At 33.1% G+C, this 25,582-nt stretch overlaps 1 protein-coding gene across 1 annotated transcript in view; it reads left to right on the top strand.

Moving 5' to 3' along the window:
- Positions 1 to 327: 327 nt before the first annotated feature.
- The window catches only part of LOC120351208, a 32,579-nt gene continuing 7,324 nt past the window's right edge, over positions 328 to 25,582 (top strand). Inside the window, exon 1 of the mRNA XM_039427551.1 lies at positions 328 to 872. Within this exon, the coding sequence (XP_039283485.1) occupies positions 584 to 872 (289 nt within the window). The 5' untranslated portion in view covers positions 328 to 583. The remainder of the gene's footprint in view (positions 873 to 25,582) is intronic.

Below are 25,582 nucleotides of genomic sequence, written 5' to 3'. Positions count from 1 at the left end.
GCTTGTGAAAAGTTGACAATATTAAAACTACTGCAGTCACAAATGAAAAAAATCTTTTCTTTATTCATATTCAACCTATTTCATTATTTTTGCTCTCAAAAAGTTGACAATGAACTGCTTAATAAAGGAAAAATAACGCTTCCATGGAATAAGACATACAATATAGAAATAAAATAGAAATTGAAACTGTGCAATTCATTTTTCCATAAGAGCCAATGTGTTACAAAATGACGAATCCCACAGCAATGCGGGTTGCCTATCTTTACCAGCTGCCTCACTTTCTTTGTGTTGCTAGTCCATTCCAGTTAGTATACAGTTCAGTGCGTGCTGGTAGCATCTTGACGCTTGAGGCCTGCATGTCATTGTTTTGCTAATAATAAGTTATATAGACTGGACATGCTTTATTCTTATTTGCTATGTTGGCAGCCTGCGTGCTGTTGGTCAGGGGAGTGGGAGTTTTTGTCCTGTGATGGCGTCTTGTCTGTTGTTGTCTGAGCAATGTGAATTTAGTGTGATTTAATCTAGAAAGTCTATTCATTTATAGTCATATTATCTGGCGACGAGGATCAAACACAAATGTACAATGTCTAAACCTCCGTTATTTAATCCTGATGAGGAAGACTTTTCCATCTACGTGGAGAGGCTTGGTCTGTATTTTGAAATTAATGAAACTCCAGAAAAGTTGCGAAAAAGCTATTTATGTGTCAATTTAAGTTTGTCTGTGTATTCTGAATTGAAAACTTTATTAGCACCTACAGAGTTGAGTAAAGCATCTTATGAACAATGTGTCAAGGCTTTAACTACAAAATTTTCATGGAAGAGTAAGGTTATCCCTGAACGTTTCCTGTTCCATCAACGGAAACAAAAAGTGGGTGAGTTGCTACAAGATTACATATCCGAAATCAAACGTAAAGCTACTACGTGTGCGTTTGGTGATTTTTTAGATGAAGCTTTACGTGATAGACTTGTCTCAGGGCTGTCACAAATGTCTATGGTTAGTCGACTTTTATCGGAAAAAGATTCAATGACTTTTGAAGAGGCATGTTCGATTGTGCTTGAGATGCACGAGGTGGAGAGGTCTACGGTCATAATATCCGGCGCCAATTTGGATTCTCTTATGGTTTCATCCAAAAAATAATATACAACTTTTGTTAATGGACTTTCCAGAAAAACCGAGAGTATTAGTCCTACTCGCTCTAATTCAATTCCTTCATATTGACCAGCAATGTCGTCTGCAGCTGGGAATTATAAGTCATATAAATCCAATACCAACCAACGTCCATTGTCTCCCTATTGTGGTCGTTCACCATCTCCAAATAGAGACCACTCATCATCACAAGGTTACCGTTTGCAGTCACCTTCCCAAGGGTCCGGAGAGCAGAGGCGATGCAGATTTCGTTTCAACCGTCATTCTCCACAAAATTGTCCAGCCAGAGGCTGGGTATGTCACAATTGTGGTCGACAGGGTCATGTCGCCAAGTTTTGTAACAATCAACGAGTGAATTGTATTGAAAGTTTTATTAATGTTTCTACCAGTGTGTCAAAATCTCATTCAGAGGCGTTATTTGTGGATCTTGTGATCAATGGTGCATCAGTGAAATTCCTGGTTGATACTGGAAGTTCTATTTCAATTTTGAGTCATGAGGTAGCTTGTGAATTGCAATTAATGTCAAAAGTTAAACCTTATTATGGTGTAATAAGAGGAGTAAGTAACCGTTTGCTTGATGTAGTTGGAAAGTGTGAAGTGGAGGTAAGATTTGTAAATTTGAAAAAAAATGTTATGTGCTGTAATTATTAACAATTTGTCATGTCCTGCTATATTGGGGCAAGACTGGTTGTCAGTGCTCGAACCTAATTGGGGTGATAAGATGCTATCACTGCCAAATCCTGAAAATATTGAATCTTGTATGTCTATCGAAAAAGATGAGTATGTAGAATCATTATCTGCCAAATATCCCAGAGTTTTTTCAATGCTAGACAATGATAAACCAATTAGTAATATTAAAGTAAATTTGAATCTAAAGGAGAATGTTCAACCAGTATTTCATAAAGCTTATACTGTTCCTTATGCATTGAGAAATGAAGTGGTATCGAATTGGATAGGTTGGAATCAAAAGGTATAATAAGTAAAGTTAAAACTTCAGAGTGGGCTAGTCCTATGGTTCTTGTTCCAAAGCCTAACGGTAGCATAAGGATGTGTGCTGACTTTAAGGTCACTTTGAATCCATTTTTAAAAGTAGATCAGTATCCTATGCCTATACCTGAATATTTATTTAATAATTTCTCAGGCTGTACAGTATTTTGATTTGACTGAAGCTTATCTAAAGTTGGAGGTACACGAAGCTAGTATAAGTTTGCTAGTAGTCAATACAATAAAAGGGTTGTATCAGTATAATCGTTTATGTATGGGATTGTCATCATCATGTGCTATTTTCCAATCAGTAATTGAATCCATACTTGTAGACATTGATAATGTTGCACCTTATTTAGATGATATTTTAATTGGTGGTAAGGATCTAGAATCTTGTAAAGAAACTGTAAATAAAGTGATGAGAAGATTCCTGTATCTGGTGTTGTGGTTGTGGTTTCTAGTTTGAAATGTTGTTGGGTTCTTGTGTAATCTGCATAGTATCTCCTTGGAGTAAAGCTGTCTTGCATCCATCACGTCAAACTCATTGAATAGCTGGTCTGATGAATAGTGTGGAGGCTTCTGGTTGATGACCCTCATGATCAGCTTCTGCACCCTGAGGAGCGGTTCAATGTGCAAGAAGCTTGCACCTCCTCATGCCACAATCCCATACAGCATGAGGGACTGTGCTAGAGAGAAGTAGACAACTCTTAGACATACCTTGTCGACCAGTGTCCTCAGAATCCTGAATCTGTAGATGGTCTTCCTCAGTCTGTCCCATAATTCATTGAGATGATGATCCCAGCGCAGAAAAGAGTCCATAGTAACTCCCAGGTATTTCTGTGACTGTTTCCTGTGAACTGTGTATGAAGTGTTATTCCATTGATTCTTGATTACTATCTCATCTCCTGTTGGCTGTCCATGTTGAGTTGCCGAAAAGGTCAGAAAGAAGGTTTTCTCAAGGTTCAATGTTAGCAGATTTTCAGCCAACCAGCGAGACACCCTCTAAAGTCCAGTCTCGGCTTCTCTCCAGGTCATCTCCCAGGTCGGTTCAGAGAACAGTATAACAGTATCATCTGCAAAGGTTGTGATTGATCCATTTATTACCATGTTGCATAATGGATTTATGTAGAGAAGAAAAAGAATTGGTCCTAGTACTGTTCCTTGTGGCACTCCAAACTTTACAGTCAGCTTGTTGCTTATACATCCATTGACTCTGACACATTGTGTTCGGTTTGATAGGTAGCTCTTGAAAAGATTCCATGTGACTCCTCTTATTCCATAGTTATCAAGCCTTGAAAGAAGAATGTCATGTGACACCATATCAAAAGCCTTCTTTAAATCTAAGAATACTGCTAATGGTTTCTCTTCAATGTTTATTTTATCGGCAATCTGAGTGGTCACATAGTGGATAGCATCATTTGTACTGCGACTAGATCTAAAACCATATTGGTTTGGTGATAGAAGATTATTTTTTTCAAGAAAGCTGATCAGTCTTGTTTTGATACACTTTTCAAAATTTTTTGATAATGTACTGAGTAATGATATGGGTCTGTAGCAATTTATAACTTTCTTATCTCCTGTTTTGAAGATTGGACAAATGACAGCTTCCTTAAGACACTGTGGAAAAACACCTTCCTCAAAAATTCTGTTTGCAATATGTGTTAAAGGCTTGGCAAGTATAGTATTATTCTGTTTGAAAAAATCTGGTTTCAAATTATTGAGTCCAGGTGCACTATTAGCTTTAAGACTATTAATGATTTTTATGGATTTCCTCACTGACAGGTGTAAAGAATAATGACCGGCAGACTATCTGATCAGCTGCTGCATGCTCATCTGCGCCATTACAATCGCTATTTAGAATTTCCTGGGCCAGTTTTGATCCAATACTAATAAAAAATTCATTGAAAGAATTTGCCATATCTTTATCATCATGTCCCAATTTCAATTCTCTCCCTCCCAAGTTGATTTGGTGGATTTGTGTTCTTGGCCATTGCACTTCGGTTATTTCTCTTATTACTTCCCATGTTTGCTTAGAGTTGCTGGAAGTTTCAAACCGCCTTGAAAAGTATTGTTTCTTTGCATTTTCTATTACAGTTGTTAGTAGATTTCTGTACCTTCTATAATACTCTCTAAGCTGTAGATTTGCTGTATTATTCTTGCTTTGCCTGTGTAATTTATCTCTCTTCCTTATTGATGTAATTAATCCATTTGTAATCCAAGGCTTAATTTTTCTTTTTGTGTGCGATACTCTATTAATAACTTTACATTCTTCTGTGTATTTCTTCAGTATTTCTATCATTTCCTTCAAAGCACTATCAGCGCATTCCTGCAGGTACACAGAACTCCAGGTCTCATTCGTTAGTGCTAATGAAAGTTTATTATAATAAATACTTTCATAGTAGTGTTTTCTTCTGTTGTGATTGTGTTCCACCGCATCATATTTAATTCCCAGAATAGTTATAAAATAATCTGTGATAGAATTTGGGAAAACTATTGGTATTATATCTTTTTTAAAGTTTATCAGAATATGATCTATACATGAAGCGTGCCGTGCTACCAATTTCTCCTAAATCGGTTGGATAGCAAATTTTCACCTATTAACCTAAGGAAGGTTATCGGCTCCAACGTAATAGATTCTTGGTAAACTATGAATGGATCTATCGCCTATGAATGAGAAATCCAGTTTTCAGAGCAAATGAACTTATAATCTTCAGAAGAATTTTGGCAATACACTACACAAATACACAAAGAACAATATCTTACACGTTTAAGCATCTAAAGTCACTACAAGCTAAATACTTATCCAGTTTATATAGTTGAAAAACAATGGCTGTAGGCTTGTATACACAATAAACAAATTATAGACAAAATAGAACACTATAAACTGTTTAAAACTCAATTTAAAACATTAATAATCCACTTAAACAGAAAAATATTCAGAGAGCACAAAATTACAACACACGCAGCCAGCCATATTTTTAGAGAGAAGAAGGAAGCCTAGCTACAAGGAACAGAGCAGAGCTTTGTAGACACTTCAAACCAGTGTCGACGTTACGGACACGTCACCAAAAAATTATAAATTACAAGTTTAGAATTCACATTTTATATTTGTTCTCAATAAAACTTTATTTTGAAACTGTTATTTTAAATTTTATATATCATCTCTATATTATCTGTTAATTTTGTTAACTCTGTTTACAGAGTTTGTTTTTTCAGTGATACCATTGAACATGCAACACAATCATTTACAATAAATTCTCAGTCAAAAAGTTGTCCATATATCGATGACTCTGATATTTACTATAAAGTTTTATAGATCTCGAATTGAAGATTCGATTCCAATCGAGAAAAAATGTAATATTACAAGCGCTATTATTTCCAATACAAGTTGCCTTCTTTATACAATGTAGGAATCCATATTCACTGAGTAGATTATCATAGTCTTCCAGTTGCCTGTGCTGATTTGGTTCTTTTGTGTTGATGTTCAAATCTCCTAGATTGATGTGAAAATGCTTTCCATTATCATCCAAAATCTGCCTCAGATCAATGAGAAATTCTGTTAAGTCCAAGTGTGATGGAGATCTATATAATGCTGTTATAACAAAAGTATCTTTCCCAATTTTTAAATGCATATTCAAACAGTTGGCTTGCCTAACTGCAATTTCTTTTATTTCGACAAAGTAGTCGGATTTGACATAGATTATTACTCCATCATTCTGTAGAATATTGTTTTCGGTTTTGTGGCAGGTAAATTATTAATTGATTTCAAGGAAACACCACCAGCAATCCAGCATTCCGTTAAGACTATAATGTCGAAATCCACGTTCAGGTCTTCCAGTTGAATAAGAAATTCTTAAAATTTTTATTGTAGCTTCTGATGTTGAAATTTATGATTTTCAAGTTGAAAGGTTGGATTGTATTGTTGACATCTTGTGAATTTGGAATCGAAAAGTCTTCAATGTCTAATAAATCCAAATCCTCCATCAAATCAGCTATTTTTGTTTTTGTGTTTATAATTATTTGTGTGCCAATTGTAGATATCCTTGTCCTCAACTGATTGTATTTTTTGAGTTAATGACAGCATGAGATCTTGCTCTCCAACTGTTAAATATCTGAATGAGTTGGTATGCCTACTAAGTGCTACTATTATGTGCTGAATGCTATTGTAAATCTTGAGTGGTTTAGTATTTTTCCTCACTAGGATAACATCTCTAAACGTTAAACCCTGAGCTTCATGTATAGTTAGTATTGTTAATGAGCCAGCGGGAGCCTTGTTTTTAACAGCTTCCAGTACCATTTGTTTTTCTGATTGCATGAATGTGAGGATTAAAGTTTGTGGTTGTAGGTTGTGAGGTTCTCCGTTAGTTATTGTTGGTTTAATTGATCGAATAATTTTATTTGTAGTGCAGATATCATTGTAGTAGTTGGACAACAGACAGCACACATCCATTGGACACCTGTTGGTTACTGATTGGTAAGAATCCGGATCCGCGAAAACAGAAATATTTTTCCAGACTGCTGGTAAACCACTTCTCTCGATGTAAGATATTTGTTTTGAGTCTCCAACCAGTACTATCTCGTCTGCGCCTGTCAGCTCAGAGACGAATCCCACGAAGCCGGCGTGCATAAGGACAGCTTCATCGATGAATATGCGCTTATATTTTTTGTGGCAGCCTTTAATTAGAAACGACGTCACGGTTCTGTAATTTGAATTGATGATTGAGTTGAATTCATTTCCGTGTTTCTCCTGTATAGTTGATCTTATTCCTTTGATTGCGGCTCTTGTTTGAGTTAGTATGAGGTCTTCCATTGGTCGATGTTCATCAACAATTAGATGTGTTTTTCCGCTCCCTGGAACTCCATCAATCCATCTGATTCTTGGTATCTTACATCGAGATATATCAATTTTCGAAACAGCATCCAACAGTTCCTCATTAAGCATCACTTGAGTGTCTCGACTAACCATAATATATTTTTCATTGGTTCTTAATCTGCGAGAACTGTTGTCAAATTATACATAAGCTCCGCCTCCCTCCATACTGAATCCCATTCTATATTTTGAAGTAGTTGGTAGAAGGAACATTTTCAATTCATTATCGTAAACATTCATACTCCTCAATTCAATTTCTCTGAAGACCGACGATGAAGCATGAAGATTTTCGGTTCGAAGTGTTAAAAGAGCTTCTTTGAAAATATCTGCATTTGTTTTATCATATTTCTGTAAAAGATTTTTCAATTCAATCATGCAATTTAGAAAGTTATGGTGCTTGCTATCTTCTGGTAGATAACCTCTTGGGCATACTTTTTCTCCTGGCCGATCTGGTTCTGGAATATTGAGAAAATTCATGCTGTTAGTGCCCCTATGATAAAATATATATTTCAAATGATTAGTTGATAAGATAAAACTGAGTAAATCAATTGAGGATAATTCTGCTAGCTGGCTGAATTCATCTATGCCTACGACAAGTGGATAATTCATTGATGCCCATTCATTTATTTCCAATAGCACTTTTTTAATTTCCTCTAGAGCATTAATGATTATAATCATTTACTGGCAAAAAGTAATTCTGAATTAATTGTTTACTGTCAGGCGTGTTGATTGTTTTCAGTAAGATCGCCGAGCATTTGTTTTGTAGACTAATTGGCTCAAGGCTACACCACTCCTCTAGCGTCAGCGATTTTGACTTAAGTACGTGCGAGAATCCATCTGAGACTCGAATCTTATTTTCTCCTACGTAAGCAAATGCTAAATTAATATCGGAATATTCACCATAATTCTGAATTAATGATACTCTACTTTTTGACGTTTGTTTATTTACATGTAACTTACTTATCTTTTTTAGAGATTTTTCAATAGTCGACGGCTCTCTTCTATTGATGGTAGGCTTAATTAGAGTTTCGTTTTTCAATATCCTATTTTCATTTTTTTAAGCAATCCCATAGTTCATTCTATCAATAACTTGTTACAGTGCTCTTCTATAACATGGGCATTTTGCGTCATTGGCTTTATGATTAGCTGGCTTATTATTCTTTTTACAATTTACACAAGTTGGAATTTCCTTTTTGGAAGGGCAGTTTTTGGAATTATGTCCTATAACTGAACAGTGCCCGCAGACATCCTGTTCTTTTTTACAATGCTTCATCATGTGATTAAACCCATGGCACCGGAAGCATCTCTGAGCTACAGTATAGTCGCTGGCTTTGCAGCATGTAAAGTCGATAAACAGCTTTACCTTGTTAATTATCAGCTTCCTTATTTCAGGATTGCATTCAAACACCCAATGAAGGGTATCTTCATCTCTTGGGCCTAACTTGAATGATAGGACGCAGCCTTTGACAAAGTCTTCTTTTTGGATTCCAGAGTTATAAAAATTCTTTTCATAGATGATCTCTGACAGCTCCTCTTTATTTAAATCTGATGGGACATCATACAAGATTATCCTTGGCTTCTTGTTTGCAGGCTCCGTGATTTTTATCCCTCCTTTTTGTAAGCTTTTGTTTGTTAGTATTTTTTTCTTATCATCCAATGTATCCAGAACAATAAGAAGGCCGCCGCCTCGAACATTAACAGTGACAGTTTCTTATTATTATTATATAGGACATTTTATATTATTATATAGGACATTAACATAACAGTTTTCTTCACTCTTATATTTTCTTTCTTTGAAATGTTTTCCTTCAGACTTTTCCTTATTTTTTCACTACTCTGCTTTGTTTTATATTTTAATAACACTATTTAGTTGAACAGGAAATAATCATAAGCATTGTAATATTACATTTTTTCTCGATTGGAATCGAATCTTCAATTCGAGATCTATAAAACTTTATAGTAAATATCAGAGTCATCGATATACGGACAACTTTTTGACTGAGAATTTATCGTAAATGATTGTGTTGCATGTTCAATGGTATCACTGAAAAAACAAACTCTGTAAACAGAGTTAACAGAATTAACAGATAATATAGAGGATATATAAAATTTAAAATAACAGTTTCAAAATAAAGTTTTATGAGAACAAATATAAAATGTGAATTCTAAACTTGTAATTTATAATTTTTTTTGGTGACGTGTCCATGACATTGACACTGTTTGAAGTTGGTTTGCTCTGTACCTTTGTGCCTGCCAGGCTTCCGTCTCTCTAAAAAATAATGGCTGGCAGCGTGTGTTCTGATTTTGTGCTCTCTGAATATTTTTCTGTTTAAGTGGATTATTAATGTTTTAAATTGAGTTTTGAACAGTTTTATGGTGTTCTAAGTTTGTGTATTTTGATTTGTGTGTATACAAGCCTATAGCCATTGTTTTCAACCATATAAATTGGATAAGTATTTAGCTTGTAGTGACTTTAGATGCTTAAGCGTGTAAGATATTGTTCTTTGTGTATTTGTGTAGTATATTGCCAAAATTCTTCTGAAGATTATAAGTTGATTTGCTCTGAAAACTGGATTTCTCATTCATAGGCGATAGATCCATTCATAATTTATCAAGAATCTATTACGTTGGAGCCGATAACTATCCTTAGGTTAATAGGTGAAAATTTGCTATCCAACCGATTTAGGAGAAATTGGTAGCACAGCAGCATCATTGTTCAGACATCTTCTTTATTCACTCATGTTCAATGCCACCACTATCGCATCTCCATAACATCTCCCTTTTTATATTTAAAATAATAATAACAAATCACATAAGAAAAGAATACAATGCAATCAAAATTAATACAAGAACAAATTTCAGAAACTTTATAGTAATGGAAAATTCAAAGAAATACAAAACAATATTACATAAAATTGCAATACAAAATTCAAAGCTTTGTATCATAATTGGAAATACAAAACAATGTTACATAAAATTTCAATACAAAATTCAAAGCTTTGTATCATAATTGGATAGAGTATTTCTATTACAAATCCAATATTTCTTTCCGTTTAATTACTCTCCCTGCTCTAGTTTTATAATAATTTCCATTATTATTATTATCATTTTCCTGCTCTACATTTTCCTGTTCTACATTTTCCTGTTGTGCCATATTTTCAGATTCCCTATTTTGATATCTATCCCAATATGATAATTTATTCTCAATTGTAGGTCCCTGTTGTCCATTAAATCCATCTTTATGAGTATAAGCAGAAAACCATTGCCTGTCCATATTTTTAGAGTTATTGTAATATTTGGAAAAATTTACATCCACAAAATTCCTTCTTACCATATTGCCAGAACTTAAATCTTTTAACACAAGGGATCTTGGAGTATCACATATTTCAATTACCGCAGCATTTTTCCAAATATTATCTCGATTCCTATACATTACAAAATCACCAATTTTCACATTGATATTTCGTTGTCTGGTAGTTCTGTCATGATAGAATTTGGTTTTTTGTTCAACATTGTGAAGAGTTTTGTCAAAATTGTATATAATCTTAGGTTTCAAGAGATTTTTAGATACTGGTAGAGGTGTCCTAACTACTCTACTGGAAATCAATTGTGATGAAGTTGCCGTGCTACCAATTTCTCCTTAAATCGGTTGGAATAGCATTTAACACCTATTAACCTAAGGATAGTTGTCGGCTCCAATGTAATAGATTCTTGATAAATTATGAATGGATCTATCGCCTATGAATGAGAAATCCAGTTTTCAGAGCAAATGAACTTATAATCTTCAGATGAATTTATACAAATACACAAAGAACTATATCTTATAAGCCTAATCATTTAGAGTTACTACGAACTAAAATACTTATCTAGTTTACAGTTGAAAAACAGTGGCTATTGGCTTGAATACACAAATAGCAATATACGAACAAAATAGAACACTATAAACTGATTAAAACTCAATTTAAAACATTAATAAACGAAAATGATTCAGAGCAAAATTTTACAACAACACATAGCCAGCCATTCCTTTCAGAGAAGAAAGAAGCCACCGGAAAAACTACAAGTCAGAACAAAGCCTGGTTCGGTGTCGATTTTACAGACACGTCACCAAAAAATTATAAATTACAAGTTTAGAATTCACACCCTACATCTGTTCTCAATAAAACTTTATTTTGAAACTGTTATTTTAAACTTTCATATATATTCTCTATTTAAATAAACTATTTATCTATTAATTCTGCTAACCAAGCCTCGGTGACACCATGGAACAATGCAACAATCATTTACGATAAAAAATTCTCCGTCAAAAAATTTGTCCGTCTATTGATGACTCTGATATTTACTATAAAGTTCCATAGATCTCGAATTGAAGATTCGATTCCAATGTGAGAAAAAAAATGTAATATTACAAATACCCCCCTCTTGACATAAAAAATTTTACTGTTTGAAAATTTAAAGAAAAAAAAATTAGATTGACACTAATGAAAATTTTGAATTGTAATTTGAGAACAGTAACAATTTTTTTTTTTTTTTTTTATAAAAACATTACATGTCAACTATAATTGAAAATTATTATAAAAATTCATCAATAGCATTTGTTATATGTTTCCAAACAATATTTCAAAATATAGAATATCAATATTACTTTTGATTTAGCTTTATAATTTAAAGGAAAATATCTCAACAGAAAGTTTAATATGAAAAGAATAGTTTTTGAAATTGCACATAAATTTAATAGATAGAAAAATTCAATTTTTTATTGCATAAAAAAAATTAGTATGTTGAATGAAAAAATTTATTATTATTATTTATATATATATTTTTTTTTAAATGAATTGATGAATTGTTACATTTAATTTTCACATAAAATTTCAATAAATCAAAAAATGTTCATTTCTTTCACTATTGACGCGGTTGATTTTATTGATGCACATTTTGGAAAACAGTCCGTTAAGGCACTCAGTATGATTTTCAGTTAAGTGTGACTCCAATGTGATGACGTTAGTGTTGGGCTGATCTGGATGCACGTAGTGTTGGGCTGATACTTGTAGTCGACTGATGCATATCAAACTCGATACAGGTGACATCTCAGTTAGCATTGCCTCATGCTTGTAGTAGACGGCTGCATTCCAAATTCAATACAGAGTCACGTAAATTTGTATCATATTTGTAATTATACAATGTACATTTCAGGCTTGAAATGACAATGTAATTCGTTTTTTGGAAAAGAGATAGACGCTGCATACAGGATTAATTTAGGTGAGGATTAATTTAGGTAAGGTTTGGTTTTTTGATATTTTCAGCTTTCAAGGTTTAGAGTTCTGCATACAGGAATAATTTAGGAGAGGATTTTTTGAATCAATTCTTTCATGATACTGTGACTGTTATTCTGAATTCAAAGTTGCAAATGTGAACATGGATGGCAATTACCTCCAGGTAATGTAGTAGTGTTGAAGTTTGAGATACAAAGTCAGCAATAAGCGTTGGCATTGCTATTGGCGTATGCTTTGGTGTCGGCATTGGCATCGGCGTTGATATTGGCATTGGCATTGGCGCAGGCATCGGCGTAGATATTGGCGGTGGTATCAGCATTGGCGCAGGCATTGGTGTAGCTATTGGCATTGGCGCAGGCATTGGCGTTGATTTTGGCATTGGCATCAGCATTGGCGCAGACATTGGCATTGGCGCAGGCATTGGCGTTGATTTTGGCATTGGCATCAGCATTGGCGCAGACATTGGCATTGGCGCAGTTATTGGTGTAGATATTAGTGTAGTTATTGGTGTTGACATTGGCATAGTTATTAGTGTAGGCATCAGCGTAGATTTAGGCGTAGTTATTGGTGTTGATATTGGCGTAGTTATTAGTGTAGGCCGCAGCGTAGATTTTGGCGTAGATATTGGCGTAGTTATGTCACACTAGTTCGAAAATCACCCAAATGTTCTTAACACTCTTCATGGCGTTCACTTGTTGCTGATTTCGAGATTCACATGATAACTATTTCAATGTTAATGTCTGTGCTGTACCTGTTATCTTAAAATGCTTATAACTAAGAAGAAAATCTTGATTAGGCTATCAATACAATCTAATACACATGAAATTATTTTTAATATATATGAAATTGAAATTTGTTAACATCCTATTATACAGTCAGCAATACATAAATTGTGAAATATCAATTACAAATTTTCACTAAAAAAAAATTTCATTTCCATCTATTCACTGTTCAAATATCAAAATTTAATCCATTCTTCAAAATAGAAATAGAATTTCATAACACCCTGTATCATTATCAAAATTGTAAAAAACATCAGATCATCACAACAAAAATTAATTTGAATATATATTTCAATAATTTCAGACAATTGATCTTCTATTCACAATCATTTCATAATATATCTGCATTTCATTATCATTAATATAACATTTCATTTATAGCATTTATAGCAAGTTTATTTCACATTTATGATTTATCATTCAGGGTTTCAAAATTATTTAGTTTTAATTTTGTGTTCAAAAATTGTATAAAAAGCAAATTATTTAATATTATTAATCATCGTTTGTTGGATACTATAGTTTATTTCGACTTTTCAATGTTCTGAACACAAGCTACATTTCATGACAAAACTTTACTATCAATCATTAAACAAGAAATCATTCAAAACATCAATAATATTTTGCTTCAAAGGCAAACAATATTCATAAGTAATCTGCATCTATGGCAATCAACATTATTAATCATTATTTTGCATCTATGGCAATCAACATAAGTAATCAACACAAAAAAATATTATCTCATTACTGCCTCTCTAAGTCATAACCTCTGTTATTCCTTCTTTAGGCAATAATGGGTTTCCATCTCAAAAAACAATCACATACCAGCAAAATTCTAATCAACAAACCCCACTAAAATTCTACATACACTCCAGCATCCATTTCAAACGATAATCAATCATATCAAAATTTATAGAACAAACAGTTTTACAAATTTTGAAAAAGATATCAATCACAAAAAACTTATTTCAATTAATAATATAACAAAACGTTTTAAATTTAATGAAAACATTATTATTCAAGCTAACTTTCATTAATACATCACATATATATGGCTACAGAATTCATTAATACTTTCAAATTTTGAAGTTTATTTATTATAACAAAAGAATTATAATTTAAAGACTGTATAATAAGTACAAACATTTCAAGATTATAATACAAAGATGATTAAGATGAATAATGGGTAAATAAGTTCCCTAAAAAATACAAACAAGAGAAAAAGAAAACTGGGTAAATAAATTTCCTAAAACAACACACATTTCAAAATAAGTGATACATGATGAAAAAATATGCCACAAGCAAACAATTCTTTACACTACAATGGATAGATTTTGGAAAAGTTAAGTTTTATCAACAATTTAAAGATTAGGAAAATAAGCTACTATTTTAACTTCTAAAATTATTTCAGAAGAAATACAAATTTAAATGACTATGGACAAGATTGGTTAAGATATGCATCATAGAAGAAATTTACTGAACATTACACAAAGACAGGAAAGAATTGAAATTTGAAAAGATTAAGGGCCAAGAAAATAGGCTACAGGAAAGAAAAAAGACACAATTATGGACTCTTACCATACACTGCGTAGCGATTATGCTATTCTGAATCCCGGCATAACACAGGATTCCTAATCATTGTGTGCTGGGGAATACCCTTTCATCATGTGATTCATTGTCATCATCTTGTAAATAAGCAACTTGAAACAACCTTTGAATACTACACATCAATGGAGACTTTGTGTTTTGTTTTCTTCAAGAACATGATTTTATTCATGGGTTCATTTGTTTCAACAAAGCCATTTTGCTTGCAAAAGTTAGTCATGTTCACTTGAGAATGCATTGCATACACCTTTTCAATTCTCAGTTGAAAGTTGAACTCATCAACTTGACTCAAAGCAACTTTCATTTTGTTTACATTATTCCTAACCTCCACAGAAACCTGTCTCATGTAATCATTCACTTTGTTTATAGTTTTCCTAACCTTCAATGTAGCAATATTACTTTCATGATAGTTGACTTTCAGTGAAGACAACTCCCTACCTACTTCTTTACTCAATTCTACTATCTCATTAAGGTTGACTTTTTCAACAACAGTAACTAGGCCTACATTGTCAGAAACTTGAATGAGTTGATCCTGTATCTTAACACTACTATTATCCTGCTTCAATTTGTTTTCATCTTCATGATTATCACTCAATGTTTCATGTGCATTTTTCAATAGAAGGTTTATACTAACCTGCTCTAGTCTAATGCTAGCAAATTCTTGCTTCATCTCATCAAACCTAGCATTTAACTTAGCATTTTGCTCATCAATCTTAGCATTTTGCTCATCAAACTTTTGTGTTAAGAATGCTATAAGATTCAGATCATTTTTAATGTTTGCCATTTTGTAATATGCACAGATAATATATTCATTAGGACTTGATCTCTCTTGAACCGATTTCCCACTCAGCAGTAAACCATTCATAACCTATCAAGATATCTATCCTACTAATAATTTTTCATAACCAGGAATTTCATGGTGTACCATTTGGGACATATTTATTTTGTAATTCTGTCCCACCACAGGGGTAACATTTACCGTGCTACCAATTTCTCCTTAAATCGGTTGGAATAGCATTTAACACCTATTAACCTAAGGATAGTTGTCGGCTCCAATGTAATAGATTCTTGATAAATTATGAATGGATCTATCGCCTATGAATGAGAAATCCAGTTTTCAGAGCAAATGAACTTATAATCTTCAGATGAATTTATACAAATACACAAAGAACAAAGAACTATATCTTATAAGCCTAATCATTTAGAGTTACTACGAACTAAAATACTTATCTAGTTTACAGTTGAAAAACAGTGGCTATTGGCTTGAATACACAAATAGCAATATACGAACAAAATAGAACACTATAAACTGATTAAAACTCAATTTAAAACATTAATAAACGAAAATGATTCAGAGCAAAATTTTACAACAACACATAGCCAGCCATTCCTTTCAGAGAAGAAAGAAGCCACCGGAAAAACTACAAGTCAGAACAAAGCCTGGTTCGGTGTCGATTTTACAGACACGTCACCAAAAAAATTATAAATTACAAGTTTAGAATTCACACCCTACATCTGTTCTCAATAAAACTTTATTTTGAAACTGTTATTTTAAACTTTCATATATATTCTCTATTTAAATAAACTATTTATCTATTAATTCTGCTAACCAAGCCTCGGTGACACCATGAACAATGCAACAATCATTTACGATAAAAATTCTCCGTCAAAAATTTGTCCGTCTATTGATGACTCTGATATTTACTATAAAGTTCCATAGATCTCGAATTGAAGATTCGATTCCAATGTGAGAAAAAAATGTAATATTACAAAGTGTAATTTGTGCCGATTATAGGTGTATTACGATACTCCAACAAAATGAAAGATAATTCTACTCCCTCATCCTTGGACTTCCTCAAGAAATTTTTACAAATACCAACATATCTTTCACTTAACCCATTACTACGTGCATAATTAGGACTAGATGTAACAGATTTGAAATTCCATTCTTTGGTAAATTTATCAAATTCATAAGAGGTGAATGGAACATTATCACTAATTAACTTTGATGGAACACCATGAACAGCAAACACATCTTTCAATACAGTAATAACTCAATGAGCTGACTTATCACTTAATCTTTTCAATTCAAACCAATGTGAAAAATAATCCACCACAATCAAGTACTCTTTCCTGCAAATTCTAAAATATCACAACCAACAATTTCAAACGGCAAGGAAGGTATGTCATGGAAAAGCATGGGTTTAAATGCATTTTTGGGTCTAAATTTCTGACAAACTGAACACTTATACACTACTTCTTCAATCATCTGATCCATGCAAGGCCAGTAAAACAATGTTTTTGCCCTTTGCTTAGTCTTACCAATTCCCAAGTGCGATTGATGTACCTTGTTTACAAAATATTTTTGCAAAGATTTTGGGATCATTATCCTATCTTCTAGATACAATATTCCATCATTTAAGAAAATATCACCTCTCATATTAAAATAAAATCTGACATTTTTATTTAATTTAGAACGATCATTTGGCCACCCATGCAAACAAAGCCTTTCAATTTCCTTTAGCACATCATCCTGTTGTAATTCAGTTTTAATTTTGTTCATATTATGATCACTTACATTCACGGTATGTATAACAGCTTTCAAATTTGTATTAATTTCAATACTGTCTGCCTTTGAACAAGCACGAGAAAGTGCATCAGCAACAAACATTTGAGTACCAGGTGTATACACCAATTTTATGTCATACATCCAAAGTTGTAACTTAATACGTTGCAATCTGTTTGAGGATATTTTTTTGTATTTCCTTGTCCATTATACCAATTAAAGGTTTATGATCAGTTTGAATAATTACACTCTCACCATAAATATAGTAATGGAACCGTTTACATGCAAATAGAACAGCTAAAAATTCTTTTTCAATCTGAGAAAACTTACATTCATTCTCAGAAAGACTTTTAGAAGCAAATGAAACAGGTTTGCCTTCTTGTAATAGAACACAGCCTATACCATTACAGCTACTGTCAGTCTGAATAGTAATTTCTTTAGTACGATCAAAAGTATGTAACAAAGGAGCCTGACAAATTAGTGATTTTATTGAATTGAAGCAATTTGTATGTTCTGTTGTCCATTGAAAATCAATATTCTTTTTTAACAAATTACGCAATGGGCTTGACAATTCAGCCAAATTAGGAATAAAGTCTCTCAAATAGTTGACCAAACCCAACAATCTTTGTACATCATTTTTGTTACAAGGAAGATCATAATCTTTTATTGCCTGAATTTGTTTAGGGTCTATTTCTACTATTCCTTGCTTAAAAATATGCCCAAGATACCTAATTTCACTTTGCTTGAATTGAAACTTATTCATATTGAATTTTACATTCATCTCCTGAGCCCTCTTGAATACCTTAATGAGAGTTTTATCATGTTCTTCTTCAGTACCTATCAGCATAGATTAATATGTCATCAATATAGATAAATACATTTTCTATATCACCAAAAATTTGAGAGTTGAGTTTTTGAAATGCCTGAGCTGAAATTTTTAATCCAAAAGGTAGTCTTTTGAAGGCAAACATTCCAAACGTAGTCGAGAAAACAGTGTATTTAATACTATTTTTATCCAATTTTACCTGCCAAAATCCTTCTTTTAAATCTAAACAACTAAAATATTTAGCTCTTCCAATTTTAGCTTTAAGATCAGCCATTGTTGGAATTTGAAAATGTTCATCTTTGATATTTTCATTAATATATTTTGGATCTAAGCATAATCTTAATGAATGATCAGGTTTTTCATCAATAGCCAGCCTACTAGCCCAAGCTGTCGGTTCATTATACTTCATGATATCTAATTCAGTTAATCTATCCAGCTCTGTCTTAAATCTATCCTGCAGCTTGATTGGAATTCGATATGGAGGAAGTGAAACAGGTTTTGCATTATCAATCAGTTCAAGTTTATAAGAGGTGGGAAAGCATCCAACACCCTCAAAGGTATTTTTAAAATTTTGACAAATGAGCTCTTTTGATAAACTTCCTTCAACCAAATCAACATTTTTTTTTTAATCAACTTCATTTTCAAACAAGTATCTAATCCTAGAATAGGGACTGCATCATGTTTGGTTATAATAAATTTTTCAACCGAAAAGCAACCTTGTGATTCAATTAATAAATCACAAACACCATAATTTGCAATAGCATTACCGCCATAACCCGTTAATTGTACTGAGCTTCTATTCAAAGTGATTTTTTTACATGATTTAGCCATTTTCTTAATGTTTTCAAATGCAGTTAGTGGTACTAATAGATTTACATCTGACCCTGAGTCAAGTTTGAAATTTACAAATGTGCCTTCAACCTTCAATTTTAAATGCCAAGAGTGAACAGAATTGATTGATTTTTTACTAACTGTATCACAAAAATATGAGCTATCATCACAGGTTATTGAATTATTGTTGGTCTTAGCTCTGTTGTTACATACCTTGGAAAAAAATAATGATTAAATCGATTACATTGCCTGCATTGTTTCCCAAATGCAGGACACCTGTTAGGAAGATGTTGATATCCACATTTCGAGCATTTGAAGACTTTCTGATTTTGTTGATCAGGAACTGATGAAGGAATTGATTCAGATGTCCATCCTTTATTTGGCGTGTGATTCTCAGGCTTATCTGTCTTTGAACGAAAGTTTTTAATAGCATCAACATTAGCACTGGTACTGTATTTACTTTCTTTGTATTGTGTATATCACTGGTTTGTTTCCATAAAAGTTCAGCAATTCGGAATTTCTCACTTGCATCCTTCAAAGAAATATCACCCAATTTAATAATCCCGTCCATTGTGTCGGTGTCATTTGAATCCAGAACAATTTTGTCTCTGAGAAGTTCATTGGGATCACTAAACTCACAATCAGTTATTAATGTCTTACATTCCATTAAAAAAGAGTCAAAAGGTTCACCCTCCGGCTTACGTCGTGAATAATACAAAAATCTGGAATGTAGAATGTTCTTTTTTGGATTACAATATTCTTCAAAGGCTTCTAGAACATCCTTTATTTGTTTACTTTTTGTGTCATCTAATCCAAACGTGTCAAATAGCTCCACCGCCTCCGCACCAATTATGTTTAACAGTTAGGATTGCCACTTGTCGTTCATCCTTTTCTGTAGCAAAACCAGTCGCCGACATGTATATGTTAAATTTTCTCCAATTTTCACTCAAATTCCCCGATAGAATAAGAGCACTGGGAACATTGAATTGCGCCATTTTCTTAAATTAGGTTAGACCACAGATAGTATTCAGGAATTATATTGCACTATCAAATCCCGCTTGCATTATCATAATAGACTATATCTTACAATCACTATTCGAAATTAATCACAATTAACATAATTAAAAGACTGCGCCATGTTTTATATTTTAATAACACTATTTAGTTAAACAGGAAATAATCATAAGCATCGTTGTTCAGACATCTTCTTTATTCACTCACGTTCAATGCCACCACTATCGTATCTCCATAACAGCTTCTCATTATCTCCTACCAATTCCAATTTTGTAGGTTTTAGAAGAAGTACATGCTCTTTAGGTTGGATTCTTCTTACGTTTCCTATTTTTCTGCTGTTGATGCCTTCTTTGGTAACTTAATCACTTCAGCAAAACTGGGTGGTTTATTACTGATTTCCTGCATTTTTTTATTTAAGCTGACTATTGTTTCTTCTAACTTTGGCGCACCTGAATTGAGATTTTCTGTCAACTGACTGATAGTAATAGCCCTTGTTTCGATTCTAACGACAGATTCTGTTGTTTCAACTAACATCTCTGAAAATCTATCATAATCTACTCTTAAAAGTTTCTTCCTCTCATATTCAACTGCAGCCCATTTTTTAAAATCCAAGAGTTTATTATATAGTTCCTCAATATACTTTTTGAATTCATTGGCCATAACTTCACTTATAGTAGCCTATTCATATTATTACCTTTTTGCAGCTCCACCTCCTGGTCCTGTTTTTGTTGTTGAAACGCCTCTCCTTCTTCCTTTCTCCTCCTCTTCTTTGTATTCTGGAATCATTCCATATGGTGTTTTTTTTTTGGTGATTGCATTTGTTGGAAAGACACCTCACTATAATGTTGATGGTACTACACTATATAGCTGATGTTAAACTAACACTATTCTATTGACCTACTTTTCACTGTTATTGAAAGCTACTCTACTCACTAATTTAGATGTTTACTGTACGACTGCTCGACTACGACAGTAGTCAAGCAGTCTAAATTGTAGTTACAATCTAATAGTTACAATCCAAATTGTAGATGGAGTAGAGTGTCCTATTATTTTCGAATCTGCTACTTTAAATTCTTCTCAACGAAATTATTCTCAATTAGACAAAATGCATTAGCAATCATATTTGGGGTGAAGAAATTTCATAAATATTTGTATGGCCGTAATTTCACTATTTTCAGTGATCACCTACCATTGAAGACGATTTTTGATGAGAATAAAAAGATTCCAATCATGGCATCTTCCAGATTAATACGTTGGGCTACAATATTGTCGGCCTATAAATACAAAATAGTTCACAAAAAAGGAAGTCTAATTCCTCATGCAGATGTTTTTTTCGCGATTACCTTCATCTGACAGTGTTGACGATAATGAAGTCTTTTTACATACTTATCCACGCCATTGATAAATGTTGAGGAAGTTAGTAAACATAGGCTACTAGTAAAGATAGGGTATTGAGTACAGTAATTAATTATGTTAGAAATGGATTCCCGAATGAAGTTGTTGATAAGGATTTGAAAATATATATATGCAGAATGAGAGTTCATTGTCAGTGCTGGATAATTGTTTGTATTTTGGAAATAGAATTGTAATACCTACTAGCTTAAAAGAAAAAGTGTTAGACATACTTCATTCCAATCACGCTGGGGTAGTAAGATCGAAATTATTTGCACGATCTTATGTATGGTGGCCTGGTTTGGATGATGATATCTATCATAAAGTGGTAACTTGCAAAGTTTGTCAGGCCACGCAAAATAGGTCAAATAATAGATATCGTCATCCATGGCCAATGGCAAAAATTCCATGGGAAAGAATTCATATGGATTTGTTTGATTTCTGTAATAGAAAATATTTTATAATTCGTGACTCATTCTCTAAGTGGGTGGAATGCTTTATTCTTGGGAATAAATCAAATTTTCAATGTGTACTGTCCAAGTTGGCTGAAGTATTTTCGCGCTTCTCATATCCACACACAATAGTATGCGACAATGGACCTCCATTCAGTTCTAATGGTATGAAAGCATTTTGTCAAAATAAGGGGATAAAGTTGATTTTTTCTCCACCGTACTCACCACAGTCAAATGGGTTAGCGGAACGTAGTGTTCAAACGTTCAAAATTTTATTATCCAAATTCAATTTAGAAAAGAGGTTTCGAAATGAAAGTGTCAATGCAGAAAATTTGTTGCAAGACTGTCTATTTGTATATAGATGTACTCCCTCTTCAGTGACTGGTAAATCGCCTATGGTTGCATTGTTGAATTATGAACCAAGAGTACCCTTGTCTAATCTTAGAAAGAAAACCGTTACTTTCAAGGGTGAGGTAGAGAATGAAAATAAGTCAGTAGTCAGGTATGTTAAAATGTTTCATGAAAATCAGGTGGTATGGGTCAACCTTAATAAAAAAACGTCTTATGAGGGTGTCAAATTTGAATTAGGAAGAATTGTAAGGAAAGTTAGTAGCCTAATTATGTATATTTTGTGAAAATGTCTAATGATGTAGTGGTGAAGGTTCATGTTAATCAATTGCGTGAATTCTATGCTAATGCAAGGTTGAATAATTCCTTAGAAGTCAGGATTCCTGAGGGGGTGAATGAGGGGGAAGGCAGAGTAGATGAAGGTAGAGTAGTGGATGATGGGTTACAAAATTCAAGACGATCTGATAGGGTAATACGAAGACCAAACAGGTATTCAGATTCTGATTTGTAGTTGTATTGATAAGAATTTACTTTGTACTTAGAATTAATACTTTTGATTTGATGTATGTAATGTTTAATGTCTGTATTGATTCTTTCGAAATGTCTTATGAAAATTGTATTAGGAAACTGGTAGTGTTTCATGAAAATGATTTTGCTTTTATTGTTGTCAGAAATTGTAAAGTGTCAGTCTTTGCTCTTATGTCTTGTAGTTTGTATGTCAATGTATATTTTGGTCAAGTTGTTCTAAATTAGAGAAAGGGGAGGGCAGTGCTATGTTGGCAGCCTGCGTGCTGTGGGTCAGGGGAGTGGGAGTTTTTGTCTTGTGACGGAGTCTTGTCTGTTATTGTCTGAGCAATGTGAATTTAGTGAACTGTATAGCGTGATTTAATCTAGAAAGTCTATTCATTTATAGTCATATTATTATTCTAATCACTTGCTACTCTCAACTCTCCAGATCGCATGAGCGCTGCATCTCCAATGACAAAGTGGATTAATTTTTATTTGTAATCAACAAGAACAAGAAAACAATAAGAAGTGGATCAGTGGTCAGATTAAGTATTGTCCTTTATAAAAATGTAGCATAATCCAAACTTTATTACATTATATACTCCAATTTAATAATTGAAAAAATCTAAATCTATCCAATTTAATCCACAATTGTGATTTTGAACTTGAAAATTGAGGAAGAGCATGGAATAATTTTAATTATGACATGTTCTTGAGGTGCTGTGTAATGCAGTATTATTTTCTTCTATTATTGTTCTAAAATGATTTTAAAAATTATGTCAGCTGCTCATTAACAATAATATTGTTTCAATTACTTTTTTTTCATTGAATAGCCAAAGATTGTTAACCTTTTTCATGGACTGTACCCAGTGGAAAGTTCTAATTTCGCATATCAACTATAAATGCCGGTAGGCGAGCCGACGAGCAGGAGATTGTGGAAGAGGAATTAATTTGAAAATTCAATGAATTTCTCTTATAAACTTATAAGAGCCACTATCTTTTTAGCATTCAGTAAAATAATATCCAGTTTCATTGTATATTATGATAAGGAGGAAATTGATTGATACTCTTTAAAAAGATTCACCTACCCCTGTTATTATGTATGTGTATTTTTGTTGTAGGCTAAATGTATTTCCTTTGCTTGATAGGTTATAATACAAAATTATAAGTAAAGCAATAAAGAGCAAAACTAAAATCGTAAATCGATTTTGGAATAATCTTTATGACCTTTTAGAAGAAACTTAGTGGCTGAATCTGCTAATCAAATTTGACCATGTTGATAAAACTTGAAACGCAAAAAATGCTGTTGATTTTATCATTTTCATTCATAGTTCACTTGGACATACTTGGACGCATGGTACGATTCAATCACTTGAAAACATCAAGAGATTGAAGATATTCTCCTCATATTCATGATCTCGGTAGTTCCAAGATAGAAAACAGTAGTTGAAGATAAATATTTAAGGCAACTGAGCTCGCCTATGGGATAAAATTTAGAACCAATCATGAGTTTCTATGATGTATGAACCTCGTTTCAGAGACTCTTGATTAACAGCAGAATTGTGAAAAATGGTAAAACTGCAATCGTCACTTTTTCAATTGGTTGTAACTTTCTAATATTATTGAAATCAAAAGTATTGTTGATTGGAGTGAGAAGAGGAGGAAATTCCTCACATGCTTGACTAGATTTTGATTTTATATTAGAATTATCTCATAAGATATGCAGCATTGAATAAATAAATTGTCATTATTTTGTGTATGGAATATGGGTTGAGGTACTGTACAGTGTACACTCAACAAAAAAATTCCCATTTCTCTTACGAACTTGACTCATGATATATGATTTCCAACTCCCTTGACAAGCCGAAAAGAAAGAGCGTACGAGAAGATCCGAACGTTGTATCAAAAGTTATGAATGAGATTTCGATCCTTGAGGTGTCCTGAAAATCTTTGAGATAGAGCGCTCTACCTGTTCTCAGATTGTAGAGCACAAAATTATGCCTATAGGATGTTGAATTATACATTTTTGAATTGTGACAATTGGAAGATATTGTTGATTAAATACTATAAAATTGATTTTTCCATGAAATTCTACTCATTTTGGAAAACTGTACGATAGAACTCATTGAAGTTAGAGAGGTCCGAATGATTTTATTTTATTCTGAATTTTATATACAGTAAAAAAGCAGAGAGAGGTTTTTTTTGTCCAATGACTGGATTTGATGGTAATAGCTCAGAACTGGAAAATGAACCAGACATATTAGGTATTTGGGCCACTCTGTACAAGGAAATTTTGCATGTGAAAATTGGTTCTGGACTTCTCTTATGCATACAAACCCTAACAAATCAGAACTACAATGAATATAAAATATTGCTTTTTTCATGTCTAAATTGACTGGACTAATTTAATGTTATAACGTGAATCACATCTATCTTCTATAGAAGGTGGTGACAGGCGCGGATCACCCCGATCCCCCCCTACTTCACAAGTGGTGTTTGAAAAAACTGCAGTTACTATAGTTCAGTCACTATAGACATCAAAAGGGGGTGTGCTTGCATTTCATATTGTGGATCTGAATTCTCAATTTGGATACATAAGAGAAGTCCAATTTTTTCATGCAAGATTTCCTTGTGCAAGATACAGAATGGCCCAAATATGTCTGGTTCATTTTCCAGTACACAAAAAAGGCCAATTTCTATATCCAGATAAATTATAGAGAAATATTTGATCTTGAATTTTAGAACAGAATCTCTTCTTTTAGTTGCTGAAAACGATTCATGGGAGAATATGATCCTAGTGTAAGATTAGATTGTTGAAAAAAATCAAAGATACTTTCCCTAGTATTAACGGTCCAGGAAACAGTGATTCAAAATGAATTTTTGGCAACTGAGCTCGTAGAAAATGGAATTGTCTACAATTTGGAATCAATCATGAGTTTCTATGATGTCAGGCACGGCCCTAGGGACTTTGCCGCCCTGGGCGAGATC

Source organism: Nilaparvata lugens, chromosome 4, assembly GCF_014356525.2.
Source record: "Nilaparvata lugens isolate BPH chromosome 4, ASM1435652v1, whole genome shotgun sequence".
Classification (NCBI taxonomy): Eukaryota; Metazoa; Arthropoda; class Insecta; order Hemiptera; family Delphacidae; genus Nilaparvata; species Nilaparvata lugens.
Note: the sequence above shows the minus strand (reverse complement) of the source record. Positions and strands in the feature narration are given on the sequence as shown.